At 40.1% G+C, this 24,732-nt stretch overlaps 1 protein-coding gene across 1 annotated transcript in view; it reads left to right on the top strand.

The window, feature by feature from the left end:
* LOC123963414 (roundabout homolog 2-like) overlaps positions 1 to 23,288 on the top strand; it is a 79,724-nt gene extending 56,436 nt beyond the window's left edge. Inside the window, exons 10-28 of the mRNA XM_046040259.1 lie at positions 579 to 784; positions 2,464 to 2,545; positions 2,676 to 2,841; positions 3,749 to 3,915; positions 3,994 to 4,115; positions 6,217 to 6,448; positions 11,197 to 11,321; positions 11,426 to 11,597; positions 12,545 to 12,721; positions 13,842 to 13,868; positions 14,032 to 14,071; positions 15,535 to 15,662; positions 16,293 to 16,565; positions 17,359 to 17,521; positions 18,107 to 18,364; positions 19,133 to 19,335; positions 21,196 to 21,357; positions 21,497 to 21,751; positions 22,360 to 23,288. Of these exons, the coding sequence (XP_045896215.1) occupies positions 579 to 784; positions 2,464 to 2,545; positions 2,676 to 2,841; positions 3,749 to 3,915; positions 3,994 to 4,115; positions 6,217 to 6,448; positions 11,197 to 11,321; positions 11,426 to 11,597; positions 12,545 to 12,721; positions 13,842 to 13,868; positions 14,032 to 14,071; positions 15,535 to 15,662; positions 16,293 to 16,565; positions 17,359 to 17,521; positions 18,107 to 18,364; positions 19,133 to 19,335; positions 21,196 to 21,357; positions 21,497 to 21,751; positions 22,360 to 22,361 (2,960 nt within the window). The 3' untranslated portion in view covers positions 22,362 to 23,288. The remainder of the gene's footprint in view (positions 1 to 578; positions 785 to 2,463; positions 2,546 to 2,675; positions 2,842 to 3,748; positions 3,916 to 3,993; positions 4,116 to 6,216; positions 6,449 to 11,196; positions 11,322 to 11,425; positions 11,598 to 12,544; positions 12,722 to 13,841; positions 13,869 to 14,031; positions 14,072 to 15,534; positions 15,663 to 16,292; positions 16,566 to 17,358; positions 17,522 to 18,106; positions 18,365 to 19,132; positions 19,336 to 21,195; positions 21,358 to 21,496; positions 21,752 to 22,359) is intronic.
* Positions 23,289 to 24,732: the final 1,444 nt, after the last annotated feature.

The raw sequence follows: 24,732 nt of genomic DNA, 5'->3' as shown, positions 1-24,732 counted from the left end.
TAGAGAGCTTCAACACTCCAGAAATTACTGTTGCAGAGCGCAGAGGCTGTTTTCTGGATGATATAACATTAAAAAGCTTTAAACGCAATGAATTGTTGTTCTACTTGGCATGTAATACAGGGGGTGGGGGCGGGAGGAGGAGCAGCCATGAGTCAGAGTAGGAAAAGAGAGGACAGGCATGAAAGTGTTGAGAGGTGTTATAAAGAAGGTATGGTAATTAGCACCACGGGTGAAGCATCGTTAATCCTCACCTAGTAATTAAAGCTCAAAGGTGTGATGCAGTGCCATGAGCGAACTGCCCTACTGTGGAAAAGGCTCACAAAACAGTCACTTCCTCTCACAACAAATCCAACTGATTGAACCCCAACATCTTGGGCCTGCAACCACTAATGCAATTACTGCAATCACAAATTAACACCTTGTGATAAGGTCATGTATTGTTTTTTTATCACAAATCAGGCAACCTCTAACCAGTGAGAACAGAGAGTCACTGTTTCATGCAAAGACAATGAAATCAAAATTACAGTGCCAGAAATGTATTCAAAGAATAACGCCTGTTCCTTGATTGTTACTCTCAGCCCTGAAGGATCGCCCACCACCCATCATCCGGCAGGGCCCATCCAACCAAACGCAGGTGCTGGGAGGTGTGGCCCTACTTAGGTGTCAAGCGTCAGGGGACCCAGAACCTACGGTCACCTGGCGAAAGAATGGGGCCAGTCTGCTTGGAAAGGACCCGCGGTTTTCCCTGCTGGAGCATGGCAGCCTTCAGATCCAGAGTACCCGGGTGGGTAATAGTGAAATACAGAGAGACGCATATATACATGAGTTGGCATGTGATATTGTACATGTAGCTTCATACGGCACAATGTCCTACTATGATGACATTGCACCCACCAAAGTAATGGTCGAGATCTGGACACACTTCAATATTGCTATTTTGAAGTCAGATTCAGAAAGTAGTGCGTAGTCAGAAGATCAGACAGGTTATCAACAAGCCTGTGTGTTTTAAATCTGACAGCTCATGTTTATTGCTTTATCAGATTAGTTTTTAAGTGATGCTACTGCACAGATCTCAGCAATGATCTTTCCATTTTGGCCAAAACCACAAAAATTATGCCATTGTAATAAACCAGAATTATCTGTTAAGCTAACTGATCTTTGGGTTAAACTGCATGATAACAAGCACCCTGGTGAGAAACATAATCTTTGATCAAGATTCACTACCATTTTGATGTACGTGAAGTGGTACAGTACAACTAGTTAAAGCAATCAAGTTTCTCCTCAAATCTTTAAGTGTAAAAGTTTTACCCCCAAATCAAAATTGAGTTGTTTTTGACTCCACTATATCAGTTGAGTCTCCTGTAGATGTGTGCTTGCAAATAATTATACTGTGCACATATTCACATTATACTTACCTGTCAGTTATACATATATATAGTGCAATGTTATTTTTTTTCTTCAATGGGAAGGACTCCTTATTCTATGTCTGTGTTTCATTAGTTTGATTACCTACTTTAACTGCACGGTCAATAAAAATGTAATTAAAATTAGGATCTACATGTGTTCTACATACAAAAAATTCACTGGTGTTTATTGGGTTTTTATTTTATTTATTGTGAGAGTACCCCACATCCTTGCATGTAATAGACAAAAGAGAACTTCTCTCATCTCCCAGCTAATGCCATCTGAATGTAATTCAAATGGACAAGTGCAGTCAGGCTGCTTTTAAAAAATGAATGGCGAGTATTGATTTTTATAAGTTGTTAAATGTTGCTGTTCAGTCTGAATCTCTGAGGCAGCAGTTAGACTCAAGGACAGGGACCTATAAGAGGAGTCCAAAAGGGCTAATATAATGGAGGAGCTGCAATATACAGTGTCCTGTCACAGCGTCAAAGTGCTCTCCCTGTGTCACACTCTCTCTTCTACTTTCTCTTGAGAGATAGCATAGTTGTCATTGGCTCCTAAGGCATTGCCAATATAAAATAGATTGTCATATCACTTTCTTCTTGTGTCAGCACTGATGATGATAATGTTGATGGGAATGGGGCTAGACTATTATTGGATGAAATCAATTAAGAAAATTAATGTAAGCTCTTACAGGGCTCTTTTTTTCATTGGCCGGTGTTAAAGTTTCCTCTCATCCACTCACCGACTTTTCTCGAGCCAAATGCAGGCCAGTGAAGGTTAATGCATTTTTACTGTACTACTAGCTGTGAACCTCCTTCAAAAGCCCAGACTGACGTAAGAGCTTGTAGAGACCATCTGGGATCAGAGTTACAAAGACTATTGGATCCAGCCGAACACAGCAACTGTATTTTTGGTGATTTAGATGAGCAGAGATCTAATACTTTGGTTTTTAATGTTGCTTTTGTTACAACTCAATCAGCCCAGTTACACTTGTGCTGTAGATTAAATAGGAGCTCGTTTAACCTTAATGATAATCTCATGATTTGTCTTCCTTAGCTGTCTGACTTGGGTTTATACACCTGTGTTGCTACCAGCTCCAGTGGAGAAACATCTTGGAGTGCCTACTTGGATGTCAGAGGTCTGCTTCGGGAGAAATAATACAAAATGGAACATGAATACAATTTTATGAATATCAAGCATAACATTGCTTGATATACTTTGCTTTTGGAGGTATTCATTTTGTCTCTCTACGTTTCCTCCTTTTTCAGACTCCACTGACCTCTTAGACTTCATGTCTCACAATGCAACGGCCCTCCCAGGGCCACCCTCCAAGCCAGAGGTCACTGATGTTACCAAGAGCAGTATCTCGTTGTCATGGGAACCAGGGCCAGAGGCGGGCTCCCCAGTGTCCTCCTATGTCATCGAGGCCTTTGGGTATGTGTGACCTATGGCCTCAAGCTACATTTAGTGACCTCAAATTTTCATGGCAGTAACAGATATGGGTGTGTCTGTAGGGCATTCAATCAAGCCAGGAGAGTTTCAAGCTGAATATTCTGAATTTATGATCTCTTATAGTTTTCCAATCCATTTTATAAAAACGAAACATGTTCTGGTATTTAAACATGAATGCAATTACTTGGCAAATAAAAGCTTACTTCAAGCAGAAAATGATTGGCACATGAAAATTTGCTCTTTTTTTTCTCTTTACCAAATAGTTGACTAAAAGAAAGGACTACAAAGGCGTAGCGTGTTTCATGATTGTTACCCTGAATACTCTAAGTGAGTATGACAGGCCATTACCGTGTGACATGTGGTTTTTGCTACTAGTCTCTAGGAGCACAGCCCACCAGTGTTTCCCTAAATAAACTGCAGATCAGGGGTTTTGCAGTCTAAGACAGTGGGCCCCTAAAAAAACAAAGCTTGGATAAAGGTGTCCCCTCACACAATTCCTGGATACCTCTGGGATCATGATTACGTAATTTGATCTCATAGACACTTTAACCTAATATAACAGTATAATAGACAATATAACCTAATATTGCTGTTTGACATCATATCAGACTACACCAAATACATGTCATTTATTAGTTTCTGGCTCTGGGAAAGGGGAAAAACAGTAAACCTCCCCATAACTGCTGTATCTCTTTAAGTAAATCACACACAGATAGGCTATTCTAAATGATCTTCTTTCGATTAGTAATGTAATATTTTTTCACTTCATTCACTGAGCCCCCCCCGGGGAGGCCCGCCGCCCACTTTGAAAACCTCTGGTCTAGATGACTTCTGTAGTATAGTAATATTCTTCCTAATCAATTAGATTTTAATCATGTTATTTCTACAGCCAGTCGGTGAGTAATAGCTGGCAGACAGTGGCAGACCACGTGAAGACCACCGAGTTCACAGTAAAAGACCTACGACCCAATACTGTCTACCTGTTCATCATCAGGGCAGTCAATGCTCAAGGGCTCGGGGACCCAAGCCCCATGTCTGAGCCTGTCCGGACTCAAGGTACAGAAATAAGAATGAAATATTGAATTCTTAGTGATAAGTTCCACTCTACATGCCTGTATTCTTTCTCTCTCACAGACATAAGTCCCACAGCACAGGGAGTAGACCATCGTCGCGTGCAGAAGGAGTTGGGGGAAGTGGTGGTCAGCATGCATAACCCTGTGGTTCTTAGCTCCACTTCAGTGCAGGTTACATGGACTGTGAGTACTTATAACATTTGAAAAAGTGACAGTGGTTTATAGTAGTTGTGCAACATCTACTTTCAGAACAGCAAAAACAAATTTTGCCAAAGCTTGTTTGAGAACTTTATACTTGGCATGTCACTATGTTTTGAATTTGTTGGCGCACACACAGAGTAAACAGTGTGGGATTCATAGTCTGAACAGCTGGTGCTCCATCAATTTCGTATGGTTTGAGGTGATGCAGGAATCAAGACTAATGTTTCTGTTCAGGACAAATACATCACCATTAGGTGCTACATGTGTCACTTCTGGAGGTAGTTTGCAGTCAGCCCTTTATCTGGGAAATGTTATTTCTGTCTGTTGGCAAGGTGTCCCTACTGCCTGCTGCTGTAGGTTAATGACACACGTAGGATGGGCTTATAGTAGTCTGCTATTTCATGCTTGTCAGTATGACACCATGTACTGTAATGCTGCTTGCAGGCTGACACAGTGACAGGATAAAACTGTGTTTGTGGTCGATCTGCAGCCTGCAGTCACAGATGACCAGGCTACATTTGCTGAAAAAACACTCTTTTATTACCCATTGTCAAAGTTTTTTTATTAAAATGGTTTGTGCGCACTGTTTGATTTCATCTATTTCCCTGCACATGTTCTCTAGGAGCCATTGCATTTCATATTTCAGTAAACTCTGATTGGACAATCACTCAAGATCAATGTCAGGTGATGAAACAGAGAAGATCAACAAAGTGTCATTCGCCTAGTTGTTTAGTTGTAAACGTAACTCTCATGCCAGACTTCATCTTAAACCCAAACTTAATCTTAGCCCATACACTAAATATGTACAGCCTACTTCTCAGACTTTATTAACTTGGGGGTAACTGTTAAGTATGCTATTGTAAGCATTTCCTTCAAGGCAACAAAAAAGGCTTAGGGTCATCAAAATGCAACATAAACGAGGTAACCTGAAATGGACTTTGTCACTCTTTATACTACGTCACCTGACTTTATAAGGCTTTCTGGCAGAAAGGCAAACTTCTCGCATTTGCACCCAGGTTTTTGGGTAGAGCTTGTAAATGTTAACAAACCAAGTCACTGAAGGAGGGAGTGATGTCCTAACTGAAGACCCGCCTTGATGAGAAGACAGAGAGAAATTTTCATTTTGACACCAGAAGAGTGTGGTGAAATGTAAATGCAATAGACTGGGGATGCTTATTGCATTTCCATACAATATACTATCTTTGAAAAGTCTTTGAAAATGAAATGTCCTTTTCATATTGTTAGAACATTTTATTTAAATTGTATTGGTGACTTAAATAATGCTTGTTTATACTGCATTTTATTCTTTCAAAAGCCTTTCCATTTTAATTTGAATTTGTTCATAGAATGCCCATAAAAGCATGCGAAAATGAAAATGCAAAATGGATTAATGCATTTTCATTTAAATTTTTACTCAAATAACACATGCTCATGTGGAAAATTCTTTTGTGGAATTACATTTTAATTTTCAAGATTACATTATTATTTTAATATAGTCCCTTATAGGTTTTCATACTATTTGTACAAGTAACATAAAAGGAACAAAAAAGTCTACATCTTGTGTTAAAAGGCTGTTAGAGTCACAAGTTTTTTTTATTAACATGCAGACTGTGGCTAAAAAAAGAAAGAGGGGGAAAGAGATCCATCCTAATATATTTGTTCTGGTCTGATGATAAACAGATGCTTTATGTATCACTTCACTATCACAAAAGTCCTTGTTAACAAGACATTACTATGAGTTGGATCTGTTACATATTTTACTTTTGCCCTGAAGTGTACCAGCAAAAACGAAGAAAAACCGAAAAGAAAAACTATATTTATCCAATATTTTGAGTCCAAATTGTGCTGATGGTCTCAGGGTTGCTGCTCAGTTTTGACAAAAACACTACAACTGTCTTCTTGTGGTTACTCTGCTGCTTATTAAACTATATATGATTAACTAAGCATGCATTGTCTCTGACAGAGGACACAAGCTGAATGCTACAGCTCCAAAACAGTTTACACACAGATATATGACACCTCCCACAGTATTACCACACAGCATGTCTTCATCCCACTCTCTCTTCTTTTCCTCTCCTCCAAGGTGGAGAATCCATCCCAGTTTATTCAAGGCTACCGTGTTCTGTACCGGCAGACGTCAGGGCTACCCTCCCCAGGGCCATGGCAGATACAAGACTTGAAGGTTGCCTCAGAGAGGGACATAACTCTCTCTGAGCTGAAGAAAGGCATAGTCTATGAGATTAAAGTGCGGCCATACTTCAATGAGTTCCAGGGTGCAGACAGTGAATCCATGACAGCACGCACCATGGAAGAAGGTAAGCAACAAATTAATGATTTAGTTACTTACACATGAGCAGATGCTCTTGTGAATTCTACCTATTTTTATATGTAGTTGCCACTAGTAAAGGCTTAATGGCTAGATTGTAATGGATAATGGCGTTTCAAGTACACCCACCCACACACGCATACTGCTGCAGTGCCATGTCCCCTGGGTGTGAAAACAGGTCTCCCAGACAGCTCAGTGGGGGGCTGTGACAAGCCTGGGCTTCTGTGGGTTAGTGGGCATAGAGGGAGGGCAGAACCTGTCTCTTTTGACATAAGCTCAACTCTCTCTTTGCCCCTCTGTGGACCCCTGCTGCACACTAACCAGACCTGCTTTACCAACACACACACAGTCTCTCAATCTCCAGTGAGCTACAGTATATTGGTGATAACACTTCTTGGCGTCCTCCTTGTCCCCCTGTTGTGCAAGTCAATTGATATGCTACTGATTCTTCATAGGTTAACTGTTTGTGACACAAATGAGTGTAACATAACATAATTGATTTTTTTAATTTTTAAAATGGTAAACTGGCTTTGTTTCATTAATTACAGCCTTAACCCCTTTTCACTGCGTGTCGCAGTTTGCTCTCCTTCTTTTCTGAGTCATAGTTCAATCAAATCTGAACACACATACATGATACACATATTTTTGCATTCAATAGGACATACGCTTCCCGAGAATATCATTATTGCCGATGAATAAATTTCACACAGTCTTTATCAGCGGATATATTTTGCTTAACACTCATTGGCATGGATGTGTCGACATGCCAGATAAGTACCTGTTCCTCAGCATTCTTAGGATGCCTTGTCTGTATGCCTGTATGCATGGCTGCTAAATTTATCATGGTAGTTCATTCTTGACCTTGGAAATAGCAGTTTAACAATTGTACCTCAAGGTCCACTTACTAGATTTACTTGGAAGTCCTTACTCACTTATTCCCAAAGTCCCAAAAGATTAATCTCCATAAAAACTGATCAAACTCCATCCACTGATGAAAGCCATGTGAAAAAGTTGAAAAAAACTTGGCCTTTGAGTTGGGATTATTTTGTCTAACTACTATTTCCAAGGTCAAGAATGAACTGGTAATCCTCAGTTGCAAAAGTTGTGGTTGCTGGCTGGGCAGCAAGACCTCTTCATGTAGTTTGTTGCATTGAGATGCTGCATCAGCTGGACTGGATGGAACATAAGGCCATTAGTGCATCTTTCTCCCAGTTGGAGGATAAGAAGGGGCAATGAACAAGGGATACAGCCAGCAGAGAAAGAGAAACTCACCTCACTGTAGCCCAATTAAAAATGGCCACACAGGATCACAAGAGGTTTTTGCTCTAGTAACCTGGGATCCTGGAAATAAGGCATCACCGTACAGGAAACATTGCTTGATCTACTGTACAAATGATTTAGAGCCTGGAAATGTGCTGCTCTGCAGAATTATGAGAAAAACACTCGATATCCATCAAAGGCAGATGGGAATTTTTTACTGACTTTGTGAAACCCTAGCAGAGGGCATCTTAAGGGTCTCTGAGGTCAAAACAGCGGATGTCTCCTACTGCATACACGGGGAAATTGTGTATCAAGATTAATGATCTTGACAACCCTTCCCTTCCAAGAGTTGTTGGTGGGAGCAGTGTGGCCAGAGGAAGTAGGCTCTGTGACATCACTGTCGCCGCTGTTATCCATGGGACCTTCAGTCTTTCCACTACTGCTGACGGCAAATCAAGGAAAATTCTATTGTGTGTCAAAGTACCAGGCAGGTGCAGCTGTTAAGAAGAGGACCATTATGATACCAGGGCAGGAGGTTCAGTGAAGAGAAAAGACAAGGCCATCCTTTGTAGAATAGAGCTCCCTAAACATATTAGATAGAGTTTATTTTACATTACACGTGGGTTGTATGGGGACAGGTATGTTGACATAGAAATGTTTGCTAATTCTTGAATTAATTAGCTTAATTGATGCACCAATTTGCATAACAGGTTATGCTCACCACTTTATATCCTCTATAGCAGGACATTAAGCAGCTTAAGTGCCTTTTGTTTAATTGCACAGCTGTGAGTAAAAACTGAAATGTTCCCACAGACATTGGGAGCATTAATTGCTTTAAATGACTCTCTAGCTGCCGTGGTCATCAGTCTTAATATCAGTATTAGTCACATTATTAAAAACATCCTCTTTGACCTTTTCTACCGTTGTGGCCATTTATTGTAATGCTATCCTGAGTCATTACTGGTATTGTAGCCATTATTCATCCTCAGGGATTGTTCTCGTACATACGGAAATTGCAGAACTAAGCTTAATGGTTCCTGTCTTCTCCTAATGTAAAACTTTGACTGACTGGGCATCAGTTTGCTGAAACAGCAACACTGAAATGACATGTGGAAAACCGGAGCTTACTTGCTTGATAGTGCACTCACATTAGCTAACCAAAATGTATGTATTTATAGGTTTAAGTTACATTTCCTCTTCGGCATGATTGTAGTGTGAAAGACTATGTGAAACTGAATGAATGCATACTTTAGTGGTCACTGTAGTCACTGTACAAGATTTCTTCTTCCCCATGCTGCTGCCCTCCTATTTTTCATTGTTCACTCTACTCATTTCCACATACAATATGTAACAGTTGCTGATATTCTATGTTTACTGCTGTCTGGTGGGAATTGTATGAAGCAGCTAGCATATGAGGCAACAGTCTTAGTCTAGTACTTGTACTGCTTTCTTGCTTAAACTGTTTGCAGCAGCAAGCAATATTCAAGATGTAATACGGTATTGTTTACTAGAACATTTGAAATAATCAGTTAAATTCAATATAACCACAAATACTGCTTTGTACCCATATCATATAACTGTTCTTGACTGTTTGGTAAATTCGAGAATACTCCTGATGGTGTTTTGCACTCTATCTAATGTTTGTTTGTTTTCTCCTCAATAGATTTATGAGTATGAAATTTGGCCAAGAAATATATTAGATAGCCTTAAAAATTAGAAAGGTTTTTATTTCAGAATGCTGATGCTTCAAATAATTTCTGAAGGCTGACTTCCTTCCATTACAGCCCACCTACATTAATAGTGGTTAATGTTTGTTTTAAGAGTTAAGGTTATTTGTTTCCATGCCAGGTGGTATCTCAGCTTAAATATATCAAGAGGATTCACTTCAGTTCAATTCAGTGTAATTCTTATTACACTGAATTCTGATTCTTTTAGGATCATTTCTTGAGTTTTATATTCATCTGGCCCATCATTAAATAAGTCCTTTTCCTTTCTGAATAATAGAGTCATCACTATATTGGCACAGTACATCTGCACAAGTTGGTTTAATAGTAATAGCTTCAGAAAGTACAGACCAAATGGCTGAATATAGATATCTTCCAACGGGGTTGAGTCACATGAAGTACAAATATTCTGTATCTCATATGGCAGATTTAATTCCTTTGTACTGCCAGGCTGTCAAATATTTTGCCGCCATGCTATATCTGTTTAGAACCTCTCTTTTAAGCACTTGTTAAATTATTCAGGGAGGTTTGTTTCATCCTCAGCTAAGAAAAACTATTGTTCTTCTGTTATTTATGAATTAACTGAGACAGATGCTTTCCAAATGTCAGAAGACTGGCAGAGGTCAGTCTCAGGACTGGCACTCTTTCTTATACTCCTGATATGGCCCCGCTTTATTTCTCTGATACTGATACTACCAATACACCAAGCACTGCTTGCTGTTGCCTCACTGAGATACAGTGTTTATTGCATCTCTCTCCAGCCATTTATAGAACCAATCCCAACTGGGGTCACAGTGACCATGTTGCTCTCTGGCCAGGTGGCAAACAAGACAATCCCTCCATGGCCCACCTGCTTTGCTTTCTCTGCTGTGGCATTCAGTGCCTTACTTACATGGCTCCACTGCAAATAGCATTATTATTTCCAGCTCCTTAATTGGGTTCAGAGTGGTTATTTCATCCAAACATAAGGATAGTTTTAATGGGAATCATGAGAAACTATGTGCCCAGAGCAGTTGTGTAGTCAGTTCGGTGTGAGATGATGATTTGCTCAGTTGCATAGACATGGTGTTTGCCTCCCGCTGCCTGCAGTCTCTTTAAATTGCCGATCTGTCCATGGAGGATATCAGGCCAGTTTGGTACATTTAAAATGACCCATTAAAGAGAGATTTTGAGTTTGGCACCATGTAGCATAGTGTCACATTTCTGTTGACTAACAATCTCAGAATCCTCATTATAGGACATGGAGATTGACCATTTTCATTTGAGTAAAATTGAAAACAGCTACTTTGGAAGCGTTTGCATGTGTTCGTAATGGTTGGAATACATTATGGAAGTGGCGCTAGCTACTGGGCTTGGAAGAGGAAATTCTAGCCATATCTAAACTTGCTGGTGTGCTTGGAATGGTTATCATTTGTGCAATTAATAAAGCACAATTTGGACCTCAAATGCTTGGTGTGTATAACTTATGATGCCAGCTGGATAATAAAATCTTAAACTCAGTATAATGGCGGAATGGTGTATTTTTTTAGGTCCCAGTACATTCCAGTTATGCAAAAAAATCCTACCATTAAGATATGAAATTGAGATGTGCTGTGGTAACCATCTGCCACACTGGCTTAGAAAATACCTTGTTGTACGGCTTGCTGTAAGAATATGAACTGAGGTACAAATCCTTCTTTGATATGATGAAAAACAGGAGTCACTCTTTTTTTTCTGTGTATTTCCTTTGTTTCTTTTAAAACGAACCGATCAGCACCTGGTGCGCCTCCGCAGCAAGTGACAGTGTTGACAGTAGGGAGCCATAACAGCACGTCCATCAGTGTGTCATGGGACCCTCCTCCCTCCGACCAACAGAACGGCATCATCCAGGAATACAAGGTATATCAAACTCTGCACCTGATACACTGTAGCAAACTGAATATTTTAGTAATGTACTCTAGAACCTTACAATGAATTCACTCTGGCGTGTCTGTTTTTGTCAGATCTGGTGTTTGGCCAACGAAACCCGCTTTCATGTCAATAAGTCTGTGGATGCAACCATCCGTTCAGTGGTAGTCGGGGGGCTGCAGGCTGGAGTGCAGTACCGTGTGGAGGTGGCTGCAGGCACCAGTGCAGGGGTGGGGGTCAAAAGCAAACCCCAGCTCATCATTTTAGGTAATCCACTCATACACACCGAACCTGGAGTCAAATGGCATGACCTCATAATGGGGGACCTAGGTCTCCATCACAGATTGGGGGTCTGGAAAAATTATTTATCAATTTATTGCATTTGAAGAAAGAAGATTGCGCTTTACAACGCAGACGTCTACTGAGAAATCAATAGCGTTTCATTAAGTGTAGTGTCTGGTAACACTGTGCCAAGTACTGTTAGCCATATCAATAATCCTCTTCAATATGTGGGCAGCTGGCGCTAACAATGTAGACAGTGTTTTTGTAGGAGCTTATCAGACTATCACATCTTATCAAATAGCTAAAGGACGCCCACAGTATATAAGCCTGGAATCAATATCAGAGCCCAGGCCAGATGCTCCTCATCTGTGACTTTTGACTGATATATAATAACACCCTTAACGCGCAGGAAAAAGGGAAACACAGGCCTGTGGACTGAAGCTTAATGATGGGGGGGGTTTCCTGCTGGAGACTGTGAATCTAATTTCACAGCACAGTAGCCGCAACAGAAAATCAAACTCTGTCAGCGCTGCTCTGTCAATCTCGTGTCTTGCAGCTCAAGTTGATAAGTGCACTGCTGAATTGATTTACTCTGCCTACATATTGGATGCACTGATGCTGGGGGTTTTTGTTTTGTTTTTGATTTTTTTTCACAGTTGCCCTCTCATCTATGTGTCATGATGTTTAATATATGCTGTCTTGATTTTCCATACACCAATAATTAGACCAATAAAACTGATTCTTTTGGACATCTGAGAGATGTTTTAGACCTCAATAGAAATGGAATGGATATTTTGCCTTTCTTTAAATTTCATCCCAAATGAAACGATTCTCAACTACTGAAACATAACATTTGTTCATTCACGTGTCGTTAAATTGACATTTAACATTTAACTGTATTTTTCTCGTTACTGTGTGTACGGTACACCCAGGTGCAGAACTGAGGGACATAATGACGGGATCAGAGGGCAACAATAGCATCTCAGACGTGGTGAAGCAGCCAGCTTTTATTGCTGGTTTGGGAGGGGCCTGCTGGATTGTCCTCATGGGCTTCAGTGCCTGGCTGTACTGGAGGAGAAAAAAGAGGAAGGGACTCAGCAACTATGCAGGTAAAAAATCAATTTACATGGTTCTGCATCAACACAGAATCTCAAAGCACACTAGCGTCTCTGTCTCCAATGAAAGCTGATGTCATCATAGATGCGACTCCATTTGAGCTGGCTAAAATGCAGAACAAAGGAAATATATTCAGCATACATGGAAATAGGCCCTATTGACTTTAATTCACTGTGCACTGATGTGCATCAACTGTGCTGAGTTCCATCAGCACTGCACCTCAACACTCTAATACATTCATGTGAGATAAGTAATTTAACATCCCCTTCCATTATCAGACCATGGCTGGTGTTATTTGCACATTAACACGAGACGCGTCTAGGTTTACGTATGAAATATTCTTATCCCTCTGTGAGTCAAGCATATAGTTGTGTATCATTATCATAATGTGTATTGCAGCTTTCATTGTAGTGACTTGGGGAGAGAGATTGATGTGATTTCCTAATTCAATGGGGATTTACATGATTGAGTGCTGCATCTCTGATCCTCTCTCAAAACAAATTGAGGACTTTAATTCCAAAACACCACATTTCAATTTTGGAAAAAAATAGTACAACTTTTTACAGTGATGGTTAAAAATATAAAATAGTATATATATTTTTTAATGTTTGAATAATTAATTCAATTATATTAATATTAAATATTTGGATGCAGCATTAATTGCTTTTTTTTGTTGTTGTGTTCTGAGGTCCCCCATTTGTCAAATAATAAAATATTTAATTTTATAACTAAACCTCTTGTTCCTCTCTCTTTTTCATATAGCCTCCAAGCTCTAATTTGTATTTTGGAGGAAATAAATAAATAAAATGATAATGATGCAGGCAAAAGGGGTCAAATAGGTCACCTTCATTTGACCTTCATCCCTCAGGGCAATCAGTGTAATTCAGAAAAAGCTGGAATGAAGTGGTTAGATGCTTTGTTGCCCAGAGTTTCATCAAAATATGATCAGTGCTAACAGACCATCAGTGATAAATGAATAAACAGAGTTTAGCTGGAAGGACTTGATTCCACACCTGATTTCATGAATTGTTTGCATCTTTTTTTATTTTAATTTATGTGATGAATGACACTCTATTTACCTTTTAAACACCCTCTCTGTCTTTTGAATTGCAGTTCAGTCCTTCACCTTCACTCGTGCAGGTATTTCTTCATATTGTATTAAATTATATTATACATAATATATCACAGGAATTTATCTGCGCACAGTCTTGACAGCAAGAATTTATCAGTCATTCAAATTGTTCATCTTTTAGACACTGTAGTTTAATTATTTTTTCTCTGCCCCCTTTCTTTTCTCTACTAGTGACATTCCAAAGGGACAGAGGCCTGATCAGAAATGGAAGGTGAGAATTTAAATGAACTTCAGAATTTCAGTGCCACGCAGTGCAATGCTCAGTGTGCCTCCTCAATGACAACAGTCCATTGTACTACCTGTGATGAAGAGTTCTTTCATGATGAATGGAATTAGCATACATGTTCCAATATTCCCCCTGCTTACTCATATCAGCGTATGATTTGCACTGATGAAATCATTAATCAGTCCTTTGAAGTGAGTGCTACCAATTAATGCAGGTGGGCCGCTCTTTTGTTCACTAACTCACTCTCTGTTCATATGAGGTTGTTGGCTGAGTGAGAGGTCGTGGGAGGAGGGGAGAGGTGATGAATGTGCTGTTTAACAAGCTTGGCGTATAGGGACACCGCGATGGGTCCAATGTGGGGATGGAACAACAAAGTGTTGGATCTTGAGACTCCACTCTGTGGCCATGAGAATTTCCTGCTGGCTCAAAATGCCCAAAGTGAAGTCTACCTTTGTATCCACTGACTGAAAGCATGAAGGTCCTCTTCATTTTTATTCCTCCCTGTTCACTCTTTCTTTTTTGTAACACCTAAGCAAGCAGATAAGCCCAGAGCTAGAACAAATGTTGCAAATAATGGACTAAAAATAAACTGTTTATTGCCTAACCCTTTTGTGTGCGTGTGTGCATGAGTGTGCTTCTTCACACTTTATGGCATGTGGTTCTAAATAAATGTATGTAAATGTATGTGTATAGTTGTGTATTTTGAAATGGAAATTATTGACTTCCTTGTGTGAACACCTTTGAGCCATCACCAAGTCAGCTGTGAACAATTCCCTTGGCACACTTGGCAAATCAGACTCAGTGGAAAAACACTGTGTAGCTGCATATTAAGTAAACATATGTGATCAGGATGCATGAAGCAAGTAAATGTTTTACCGTTTTACAGAAGCTGATACGAAGTGGTTGTTAAAGGACTTTTTTTGTTCCTGAATTGCTGCCCACAACTTTCCTACCTTCAAGTCTAAGCCTGTATTCACGACCATTGTATTTCACTAAAACAAAATGACACGGTAGCTTTCCTAAACCACCTAATGGGCTTCTGCTGTCTCTGTTGCTATGGAGACAGTGCACCAGTGTAGCTGATCTGCCAGAGGCTGTCCTTGATTCTCAATTTAAAATGTAAATTTCTGTTGTGCTAAGGCTCTAAAGTGGATTTAGTGTGTATTTAGGACTGTCTTCTATCTCCAGGGAGAGTTAGGGGTGGTGGAGTTAAGGGGAGGCAGAAGTCTGATTTATAGACTTGCCATTTTATGTCTCTCTGTTGTTTATTGTTGCCTGTGCGCTGTGCTGCTCCACGGGCGAGAATATGCTGAATGAGTTTTCACATCAATTTGTTGTTGATGCAGCAGGAAGAAAATGAGTAATACTGTTACGGTGCTTGCTGGAAATTTAACATTTAATGTCACCGGTTCTCCTCTCTTTGTCTGCCTACAAACATCCTCCCACAGCCGTCCAGGGCTGTTGAAAGCGGGTGACCCGGGCCTCCCCTGGTTGGCTGACTCCTGGCCCTCCACGAGCCTCCCAGCTAACGGGGGCTTAGGCAGTCCGAAGGGCGGCAGCAACTTTGGCAGAGGAGGTAAGAAACATAAACAGGCCGGGGTGGTGGAAAGTACAGTTTTAGCAATGCCTGGTCCGACAGTTTTGATGTTCATCCATTGGGAAGTACAGTGACAGGACATCACACATAAGCATGCACACACAAACAAACACACACACAAATTAAAATAGCCTTTGAGGGCTATACTTTACTAATGTGATTTGACAAGCCTGTTATTTGGCTTAAGTTTGCATATACTTTTTGCCTCTCATTCGTTTTCATGTCCTGCTATTTTGTATTTTTCGAGGTGGTATGAGAGTTATAGTTCAAGTATATGTGTTTGCATTGTGCTCTCAGCCCATTGGAACCCTGGTAAGCTACAGGCTTCATGTGTGCTAAACAGTAGAGCTGAAGGTTAGCACTGTTTGAATATCCCTCTCGTGAACACTCCAGCGGGCTCCCACAGCGTGTTGCATGCTAATTATGGTTGTAGATAATCACTTTCATTTATATCAAGTCCATTTGAGACCTGTATTTAACTAATGCAGAGTGCCAGAGCAGCAGGGAGTGTTAATGACCTTAAAGATCGTTAACTTCATGTCAACTTATCTCTCCATGAGCCCATCTCCCTCTCACTCCTCGTTTTGTCACCCTTCTCTTTTGTCTCAGATGTTTTACCGTCTGCAGCGGTGGAGAAGACGGGCACCATGCTGTCTGATGGTGCCATCTACAGCAGTATTGACTTCATGGGGAAGGCAGGCTACAGCAGCCCAGCGAGAGGCAGTCAGCCCACCCCCTATGCCACCACTCAGATACTGCAGTCCAACAGCTTCCACGAGCTGGCTGTGGATAGGCCAGATCCCCGCTGGAAGGCTTCTCTTCAAGCCCAGCAGGAAATAGCAAACCTGGGCTACTCGCTAACTGACAGACGCCCTGGCAGTGGTAAGAGCCGTGATGAAGATATAGCTCAAATCTGTTTGTTTTTTTAATGATTTTTATGATGATTGTATTGTGGGTTTCTGTGGACTGTAGCAGTGCTTGAATGCCAATAAAAACATTTCACAACATTTCGCCATAAAATGACTGGTAGGAGAGTCTTTTCTGGGGAAATTACTACAAGGGAGTTTGCAAACTAAGCTAGAGAAAGAGCAAAATGAAAAGGAGGGAAATTATTTACATATTCACTGAAAAAGGACCCTTAGGATAATGTTCCTAATTACTCCTCTGTCTCATCACAATTCTACCCCGGGAGCTTATCAAGCCCAGAAATGTCACACAATCATGACACATTACTTTGGGTTAGCTTGATTAGTGGTGGCGTGTTGTTAGTTTATTTATGCAGTGTATATACATTTAGTAAAGTCATGGAGGCGTTTCTGTCTTTTGCACAACAGGCTGTATGCTCAGCTAAATGTCAGGCTTACCAGAGATAAAGTAGAGCAAGCATATGGAAGCAACTTAAAGTGGCTCGCCGCAGGTTTTGATGCCTCTTTAGAAAATGTCAACATTTAGAAAAAGTCCTAATGCGCTTTCAGCACACAAAAAAAGAGAACAAATGAACACTGGGTGGGGGACGTGATAGTGGAGAAAGATAGAAGATAGCTTTCAGGACACTGATATGTGTGTTAGAGTGTGCGAATGCTGTGTAGAATAAAATCTGTGTATAGAATGAACAAGAACTTCTTCGTATTGCATAGAGAAGACTAAACTTCCTTCCCTCTGTATCTACCCGCAGGTTCAAAGGTTGGGAAGAAAAAGAAGGTGAAGGGTGGAACAAAGGCCTCTAAATCAAATGGGACATGCTGGGCTAACATTCCCCTGCCTCCACCACCCATGCACCCTCTCCCCGGTACCGAGGTTGACCTTGACCGCTACCCCCAGGAAAACCACGGAGGAGGGTAAGATACATTCATATCTCATCAATCTCTGCCCTGGAAAAGATGCACACAAGCACAAAAACACATGTGGACAGAAGAAATGCACGCAACCACAGAGGTCACAATATCCTGCACCTGTGCCCAGATTGTGTGTGTGTATGGTTTTCCATCAGAGAGTCACACAGTTCATACAATGCTTAGATAAACCTTTAGCTGACCATTTTCCGAATATAGAAAAACAAACAAAATCGGTTTGTATCAAGCTGTTGTTCATGTTTAACATAATGAACAATTTTGGATCAGTTGAGTGCATGCTCATGGTGGGAATTTTTGGATCTCTATAAATAATATTACAGAAAGTATGGTCTATATAAAAAGTCCAGTAAGATAACTTCGATTATGAATTGGCATTATGTAAATAACAATTGAATTGATTTGAAGTGAATAAGGACAATTTATCTTAAGATGGTTACTTACTGTAAGTGGTGAGAATGTTTTTGTGTAATATATATATATTTCTTGGTCTCTTCAACATAAATATGCAATCAGCTGTTCAGCAAAGTCAGTGTGATAATTAATACAGAAAACATTCTGTCCCCATGCCAGATATGAAAGCAACAGTTGGACCCCGCCCATGTCCGTCCAGACCTACCGCCACCAGAATTTGGACAATGAGGTAGAGGAGGAGAGAGGTCCCACGCCTCCCCTGAGAGGAAGATCATCCTCGCCGGCAGGAGCTCCCTTCAGCCAGCCCTCATCTTCCTCTCTCAGCTCTGCCCACCATGAGGAAATGCAGTCGATTTTGCAGGCCCACTTGGATGAGCTGACCAGAGCTTACCAGTATGAGGTGGCCAAGCAGGCATGGTAAGGAGTCTTTTTAAATTTACATTTTGAGATTCTTTTCTGGTAACAAAAAAAAAGAAAAAAGAAAATACTTAAAAAGTTAGATATTTGAAAGCATTATACTGTATATGCATCACAGTTGTGTTGAAATATGTGTGCTTTGCACAGTTGGACAGATACCTGTAATTTTATTCATTTTATTCTGTTGATAGTTTGGGTTTTGCATATCAATAGCCAATTTCTGAGCGTCTTATAATGCTGGTATTTACATGTGTCAGCCCGAACCTGCGGTCTATGTTTCTTGCGAGCGATAAAAACAGCTCTCCATTGATTACACCTTTGATGGAGCATTGGAAAACTTGACAAGTCAGTGGTGGCACGTGTTGTAGGGTAATGACTGGGTTTAGTCTAACATGCTGTTCTGACATCAGTAAATAGAGTTGGTAATTATGCATGCATCTCCTCTATGGTGGGATGTGAGCCATCATGGAGGACAGCTGTGGGGGAGATAACAGGCATGTTGGTGACAGCCCTGCCCATCCAGATATCCTTTATCCAGTCCAATTACAACTCCATTGTGTTAGCACAACACACACCAGCACTGAGAAAGTAATCAGTGAAATCACTGCAAGCATTCAGTCTCTGCATCGCTACCTTTCTGAATACTGAACTGAATCTGCATTCTGAAACTTGTTTTGCAGTATTTTCCCTGCTCATTATCTGACCTCCATTGCTTTTTTAAAATGTATTTTGGTCACTGATATACAGTATTTTCCCACAATTAATTAGGCACATGAAGAGCAGTCCAAACGTGTCCAACACCTCCATCCCTCCAATGGACTTCATGTCCAGTACACTGGGCTCTGATTTGGGAGCCACACTCCTTTCTGAAGAAGACGAGGATGAGGAGGAAAGATACGCTGTGGTGTCAAAGAATTTGTGTGGCTTTGAATACACGCCTGGTCACAGCGTGGATAACCTCGAGGGCTCAGGTATGTTTTACATGTGGTAAAAGTGGTAAAAAAATTTGTCTGAAGTCACGAGTAGACCACCGGGTCACTGCCGTTAAAAATAGGCAGGCCCACAACTGACTGGCATCATCAACACATCATTCACTTGAGAAACTTTCCAATGCAGTTGCAGATTGATTTAAATAAGTAAGAATTCCATAGATAACATGGAGCAAGAATATCAGATGTATAAATGTATTGTGTATGAATACATGCCAATAAATTTCAACAATAGAACATATTCATTATGAATGAATGGAAGTATGGAAGATTTTGGGTGATGGATGATTACAATTTTAAGTGAAATAGCTTCTCATTATCACTAAGAAATTGACCTCTGACATATATAGCTATTGTAAGTCGCTTTGGATAAAGCGTCAGATAAATGTAATATATATGTTATGCAGTGAACAACAAAAACAAAGGAACTTCTCTTACCGTTCCAATACTTTTTATATATATATATATGTATTTTTTTTTTTCATGCAGATGTGTAAAATACAGTAGCTGTGGACAAATCATATAAAAAGTGTAGCTTTTTCCCTCCCACATGGAAGATGTGTGTTCACACTCACTTTAGCAAGGCAAAAAGTGATTGTGTGGAGGTCAGGGTAGTGGATGCATGTGCGTCTGACCAACAATGTTGGCTTTTTTCAGCCATGACTACATGGTTTCCCTCATCCAATATCTTTAACCTATGGCTCTAACCCTGTTTAACCAACAGGGTTAGAGACATTAAGGCAAGATGCAGTCTGTTCTATGCAGCATGTCTGTAGGTGATAGTTCAGCCAGCCAACAAAGACCAAGGCAAACAATAGCCCATTTAGTCACACACATACAAGCCCTCACACACAGGGACAGTGATTGAAGGTAATGTAGAAAGCATAGCTTATGTAAAGTAAATCTCGGGTAAATCTCATGGGAGCACTTTTTCCACTGCAAGTATTCTTTGTCAAAGAGATATTCAGACTGTCTGTTAAAAGTTACTTGAAGTCATTCTTGCATAGACGTCAAAACCATAACATAGAATATTTTAAAAACTTTAGTAGCGCTGTACTGAAAAGTCACGCATCTAACATTTAAGATTTGATGCATTTATAAATAGGATTCTCTCTGAAAACGTTTCTTTAGAGAGAAACTTGAAGGCTTCTCCCTCAGGCACAGATCTGGACCATTTTTAGACTCTGTTGTTTGATAGGTTAAGAGATTGACTTGTGTATTGAGAATATGTGTTTTCAACACTTTTAATAACCCATTGCAGGGCAAAATGCAGGTCAGTGTGACTAAAGATATTTACAAACAATTAGCAATGCAAACATTTTATCGTCTCGTGTTTTGCTGTCACATATTATAAGTCCATGTATTAGAAGTGCATTCTGGTTGAGTAAGAAAAGATCTTCAGCCCAGTGAAACATGAACAAAGCCAGTGTGGTGGCAGTATTTCCACTGGGGGTGCCATGTTGCAGTTGTGGATTGATGCTTTAAATGGCACGATTGTTAATACGTACTCGCATGACGTTATTTAAATAAAACATTCAAATGCTATTCTAGGTTTTGTACTTCATACATCTGGTTGTTTATATTGATGCAAAAAGAAAAAGAGTTTTGTGAAGTTATAGTTCATTTCCAAGAATATTTAATTTGATCTTTGACCTTTCAAAACATCACACATTTAACACGGGTTTGACACAATATCAAGTAATGAATTTGATCTCCTCTGTTCTTCTGAGCACATCACACTTCACTGTCTAGGTGGATCCACTGTGTGTGAGACACATAACCTGTTCAGGCACGCCAAATCTTCATTAACTCTCTATCTCTCCGCTCCTCATGGTACTGTAGGTAAAAACTCGCAGCAGTGTCGGTCAGACAGCTCTGGCGCAGCAGACCAGGGTGCACAGGGCACACATAGCCTTGGCCACAAGAGGGCACCACTGACTAGCCTCAAACCACAGCCAGACAAGGTCGGGACTCTGCCCAGACGAAGAGACACCAACACAGACGGTAAGTTAATCTCTCAGGCATTATTTATCAAAGAATCCTCTTTTATAGTAAATTCAACGAGGAGTGCCTCTATCTTGATCTCCATCATGTCTCATTTGTATCCTTTGCCAAATACCCTTGTCTACAATCCACTCCACAGCCCACACACCGGTCATGAAGTCACTGCACAGCGTGGGTTCCCGCATGCACAGCTCGTGGGCAGCTGCAGCCTCAGACCCCTCTGAGGAGTGCATGGTGACCGTGTCGACGCTGGAGCGGCAGCATATGGCTTCCTGGAGTGGCACAACAACATCCAACAGGGCCACCCTGAGCAGGGGTTCCCACAAGAGACCTGGCACAGATCCCACCCACAACGGGCATCCTCCCACTAACAGCACAGAGAAAAGGGAGCACTGTAAGTGTCAATCCTCATGAGGATCTGTGTGCACATTACACATAGTGGATGCAATCCAGTGCAAGCAAGTACTACCTATAACTGCAGAGAGAAATAGTATGAAGGTTTTACTGAAACATTTTTATGAATCCATGGTATAGTTTTATTTTGATTTACCCTGACTGACAAATAATAACAGAGAAGCCATGTAACTGAATAATTGCAGAGCACATAAAAGCTTAATTTTCACCAAAAACAGCATACTGCACAAAGTGAAATCTCCTCTATAAATTGTGGCTGTCACTTCTTTAACAATTTGTAAAGAAAGAAAAGAGAACTCAGATTTGCCTCTTCTCGTCTGTTTTGACAGCCTCACAATACCGTACAAGTGTATACTTCTCAATAGAGATAAATGCAATGAAATAACCAGGACAATCAAAATAGTAGATTAGTAAGATTTATGCTCCACCATTTTCAATTAGAAAGAAAGTTGTAGAATTCCATTAATTTCTATCTTCCATCCAAACTGAGAAACATCCTAGGATTGTGATGTAGATAATGAGGGTGAAGTATCCGCCACCCAGATTTTACATAGTTGTTTTTGATGTGTCTACTTGCCTGTCTTTCAGAGTCTTTGTGAAGCATCATTCCCCTGCAGTTGCTGCCTGTCCCAGGACACCTTGTTTGTAAGCGCTATGAGATTTTCTCTCTGCGAGTGACACAGAATGATGTTTGGAAGATGGAGAGGAGACAGAATGGAAACTAAGACGACAGAGTGCAAAATAAAATGCAGAGCTGTAAATGTCATGTACAGACACAGACACCAGTCTCACAGTGTTATTTTCATCCCCCTCTTCAAAAGAGTAAACAGTATGTTATATGTCCGCTTCTATTTTCTGTCACATGGTGTACAAAGGTTCACACAGTGGAGATGAAGAAGAAAAATCACAACAAAATGACTAAATGAAATGATAAAGGACTTGCATAATTTGTAAATATATTTTTAATGTTTTTGTCTTTCTTTTGCTTTGCTATGCAAGCCAAACCCAATGTTGTCTCTTTTGTGATTTATTACTGTGAATCATTTTTCATTAATGCTCAAACTGTTAGCTTATTTTGATGAAGCTACTGTATTGTTGTACTTTGCACAGAGCGTTTTGGTAAAAATAAGCACAAACCCATTGTCAGCTGAGCTGAAGAGGAGAATCATAATGGCAAAGAGGGACGTCTATGTTAAACAGAACCTTAACAGAAGATATATGCTTGGCTGTGCTGTAATTGTTTTGAGAAATACTCATATATTGAGAGTTTCAAGGGAAGAAACACAGTTTAATACTTGGAAATGATATGCCAATATAACAGTGTTTTGTACTACTTGATGGGAATCCTATTATGCATTATACTAACAATGGTTCTCAGCCAATGGTTACCAGAACAGTTTTTATGGTAGCAGAGCTACATATTAGTTGTGATATCCAAAGCAAAGACTTAGAAAAAAGGTATGTGTCACTTCTCTGCCATTCCCAAAAAGAGTATGTTAATAAAAAATATCTATATATTTGTTTTGGTAATTCTTTTAAATGACATTCAGTGGGATAATGACAGTGCAATATTAAAAGGACAATGTGACAGAAAAAAGGAAATATTGGAGGAAGCCACATGTCAAACTGTCCTGATGTCACCTGGTGACAAATGAGATGCAGAGTTTAACAACAACTATATATGATTATGTATGTACTACACTGTTGAATGGTTATGCATTTACACTATCACTGTACAAAGATGTATAGTCTTGAACAACTGCCAAATTTGAAGGTCTTTTGAAAACACTTTCCAGTTTTAAAATGCAGCCAATTAGCATTTTCTGCCAATGAGATTCACGATGCAATGTCTTTACACTTGTTTGGATGGTTTCATTCTGATCGTTGTTCTGGTAGTGGCTCTCCCTTTGAAGAATCTTTGCCTGCCAGATTGGTTTGCCCTCAGGAATACACAGCCACATACAGTAGGGCCGTTTTTCAATCCTTTGATGCAAAATAAAATGTGTATGTGAAAAATAACCCGGATTTCTCCCAATGCCTGTGTGTCTGACACACTGTTTGAATTTACCCACCTAAGTTCAATTCAATTCAATTCAATTTTATTTATATAGCGCCAAATCACAACAACAGTTATCTCACAGCGCTTTTCATAAAAGAGCAGGTCTAGACCGTACTCTGTGATGCTATTTAAGTCCATTTTGGAATTTTTTAATTCCTTTTATACACTTGTAAAGCTAGTTGAGATCATATTTTTTTAGATTGGACAATGTTTTTAACTACAATGTTCGCGTCTTTACATCTTTTCTGATCCTATATGACATCATTTCTAGAAACAGATACATAGCTAAAAGCAATAAAATAATATAATACTCGTATAGTTAAGTAAAATATTGTCACCTGTTCCTAAACCGTTATCTTCATTTTATTCAAATCCTCCAGGGATTCTATAAATCAGTGTTAAAAGTACTAGAAAGCCACCAGAAAGATATGCAGTTTTTGTCTCACACAGGTGCTACAGAGTTAAAAGATGGATTATTTTGCTTGGTTGTTCTGACTTTATGGATTTAATGTGATTCTATTTCTCAAAGGCAGTTTACGGCAAAAGTCGCACAGAGTGCTGTATTGATAGCTCCCATTAAATTTAATTTAACAAAGCAACGGTTTGATCTAATAAGAGATCCCCATTTGTCAAGCATTGTCAAATAGCTATCACAAAGCAGAACAAGCGATATAGAGACATTACATTTATCTGACACTTTTATCCAAAGCGACTTAAAATTGCTATACATGTCAGAGGTCACATGCCTCTGGAGCAACTAGGGTTTAAGTGTCTTGCTCAGGGACACAATGGTGGATGGGTCACAGTGGGGGATTGAACGCGGGTCTCTGATACCAAAGGGAGGTGTCTTATCCATTGCGCCATCACCACCCACACAACACACAAACACATTCATCACAGGT

The sequence above is a fragment of the Micropterus dolomieu genome, linkage group LG23, assembly GCF_021292245.1.
Source record: "Micropterus dolomieu isolate WLL.071019.BEF.003 ecotype Adirondacks linkage group LG23, ASM2129224v1, whole genome shotgun sequence".
Taxonomy (NCBI): domain Eukaryota; kingdom Metazoa; phylum Chordata; class Actinopteri; order Centrarchiformes; family Centrarchidae; genus Micropterus; species Micropterus dolomieu.
The sequence above is the reverse complement of the archived record's forward strand: the minus strand, read 5'-3'. Positions and strand labels throughout refer to the sequence as shown.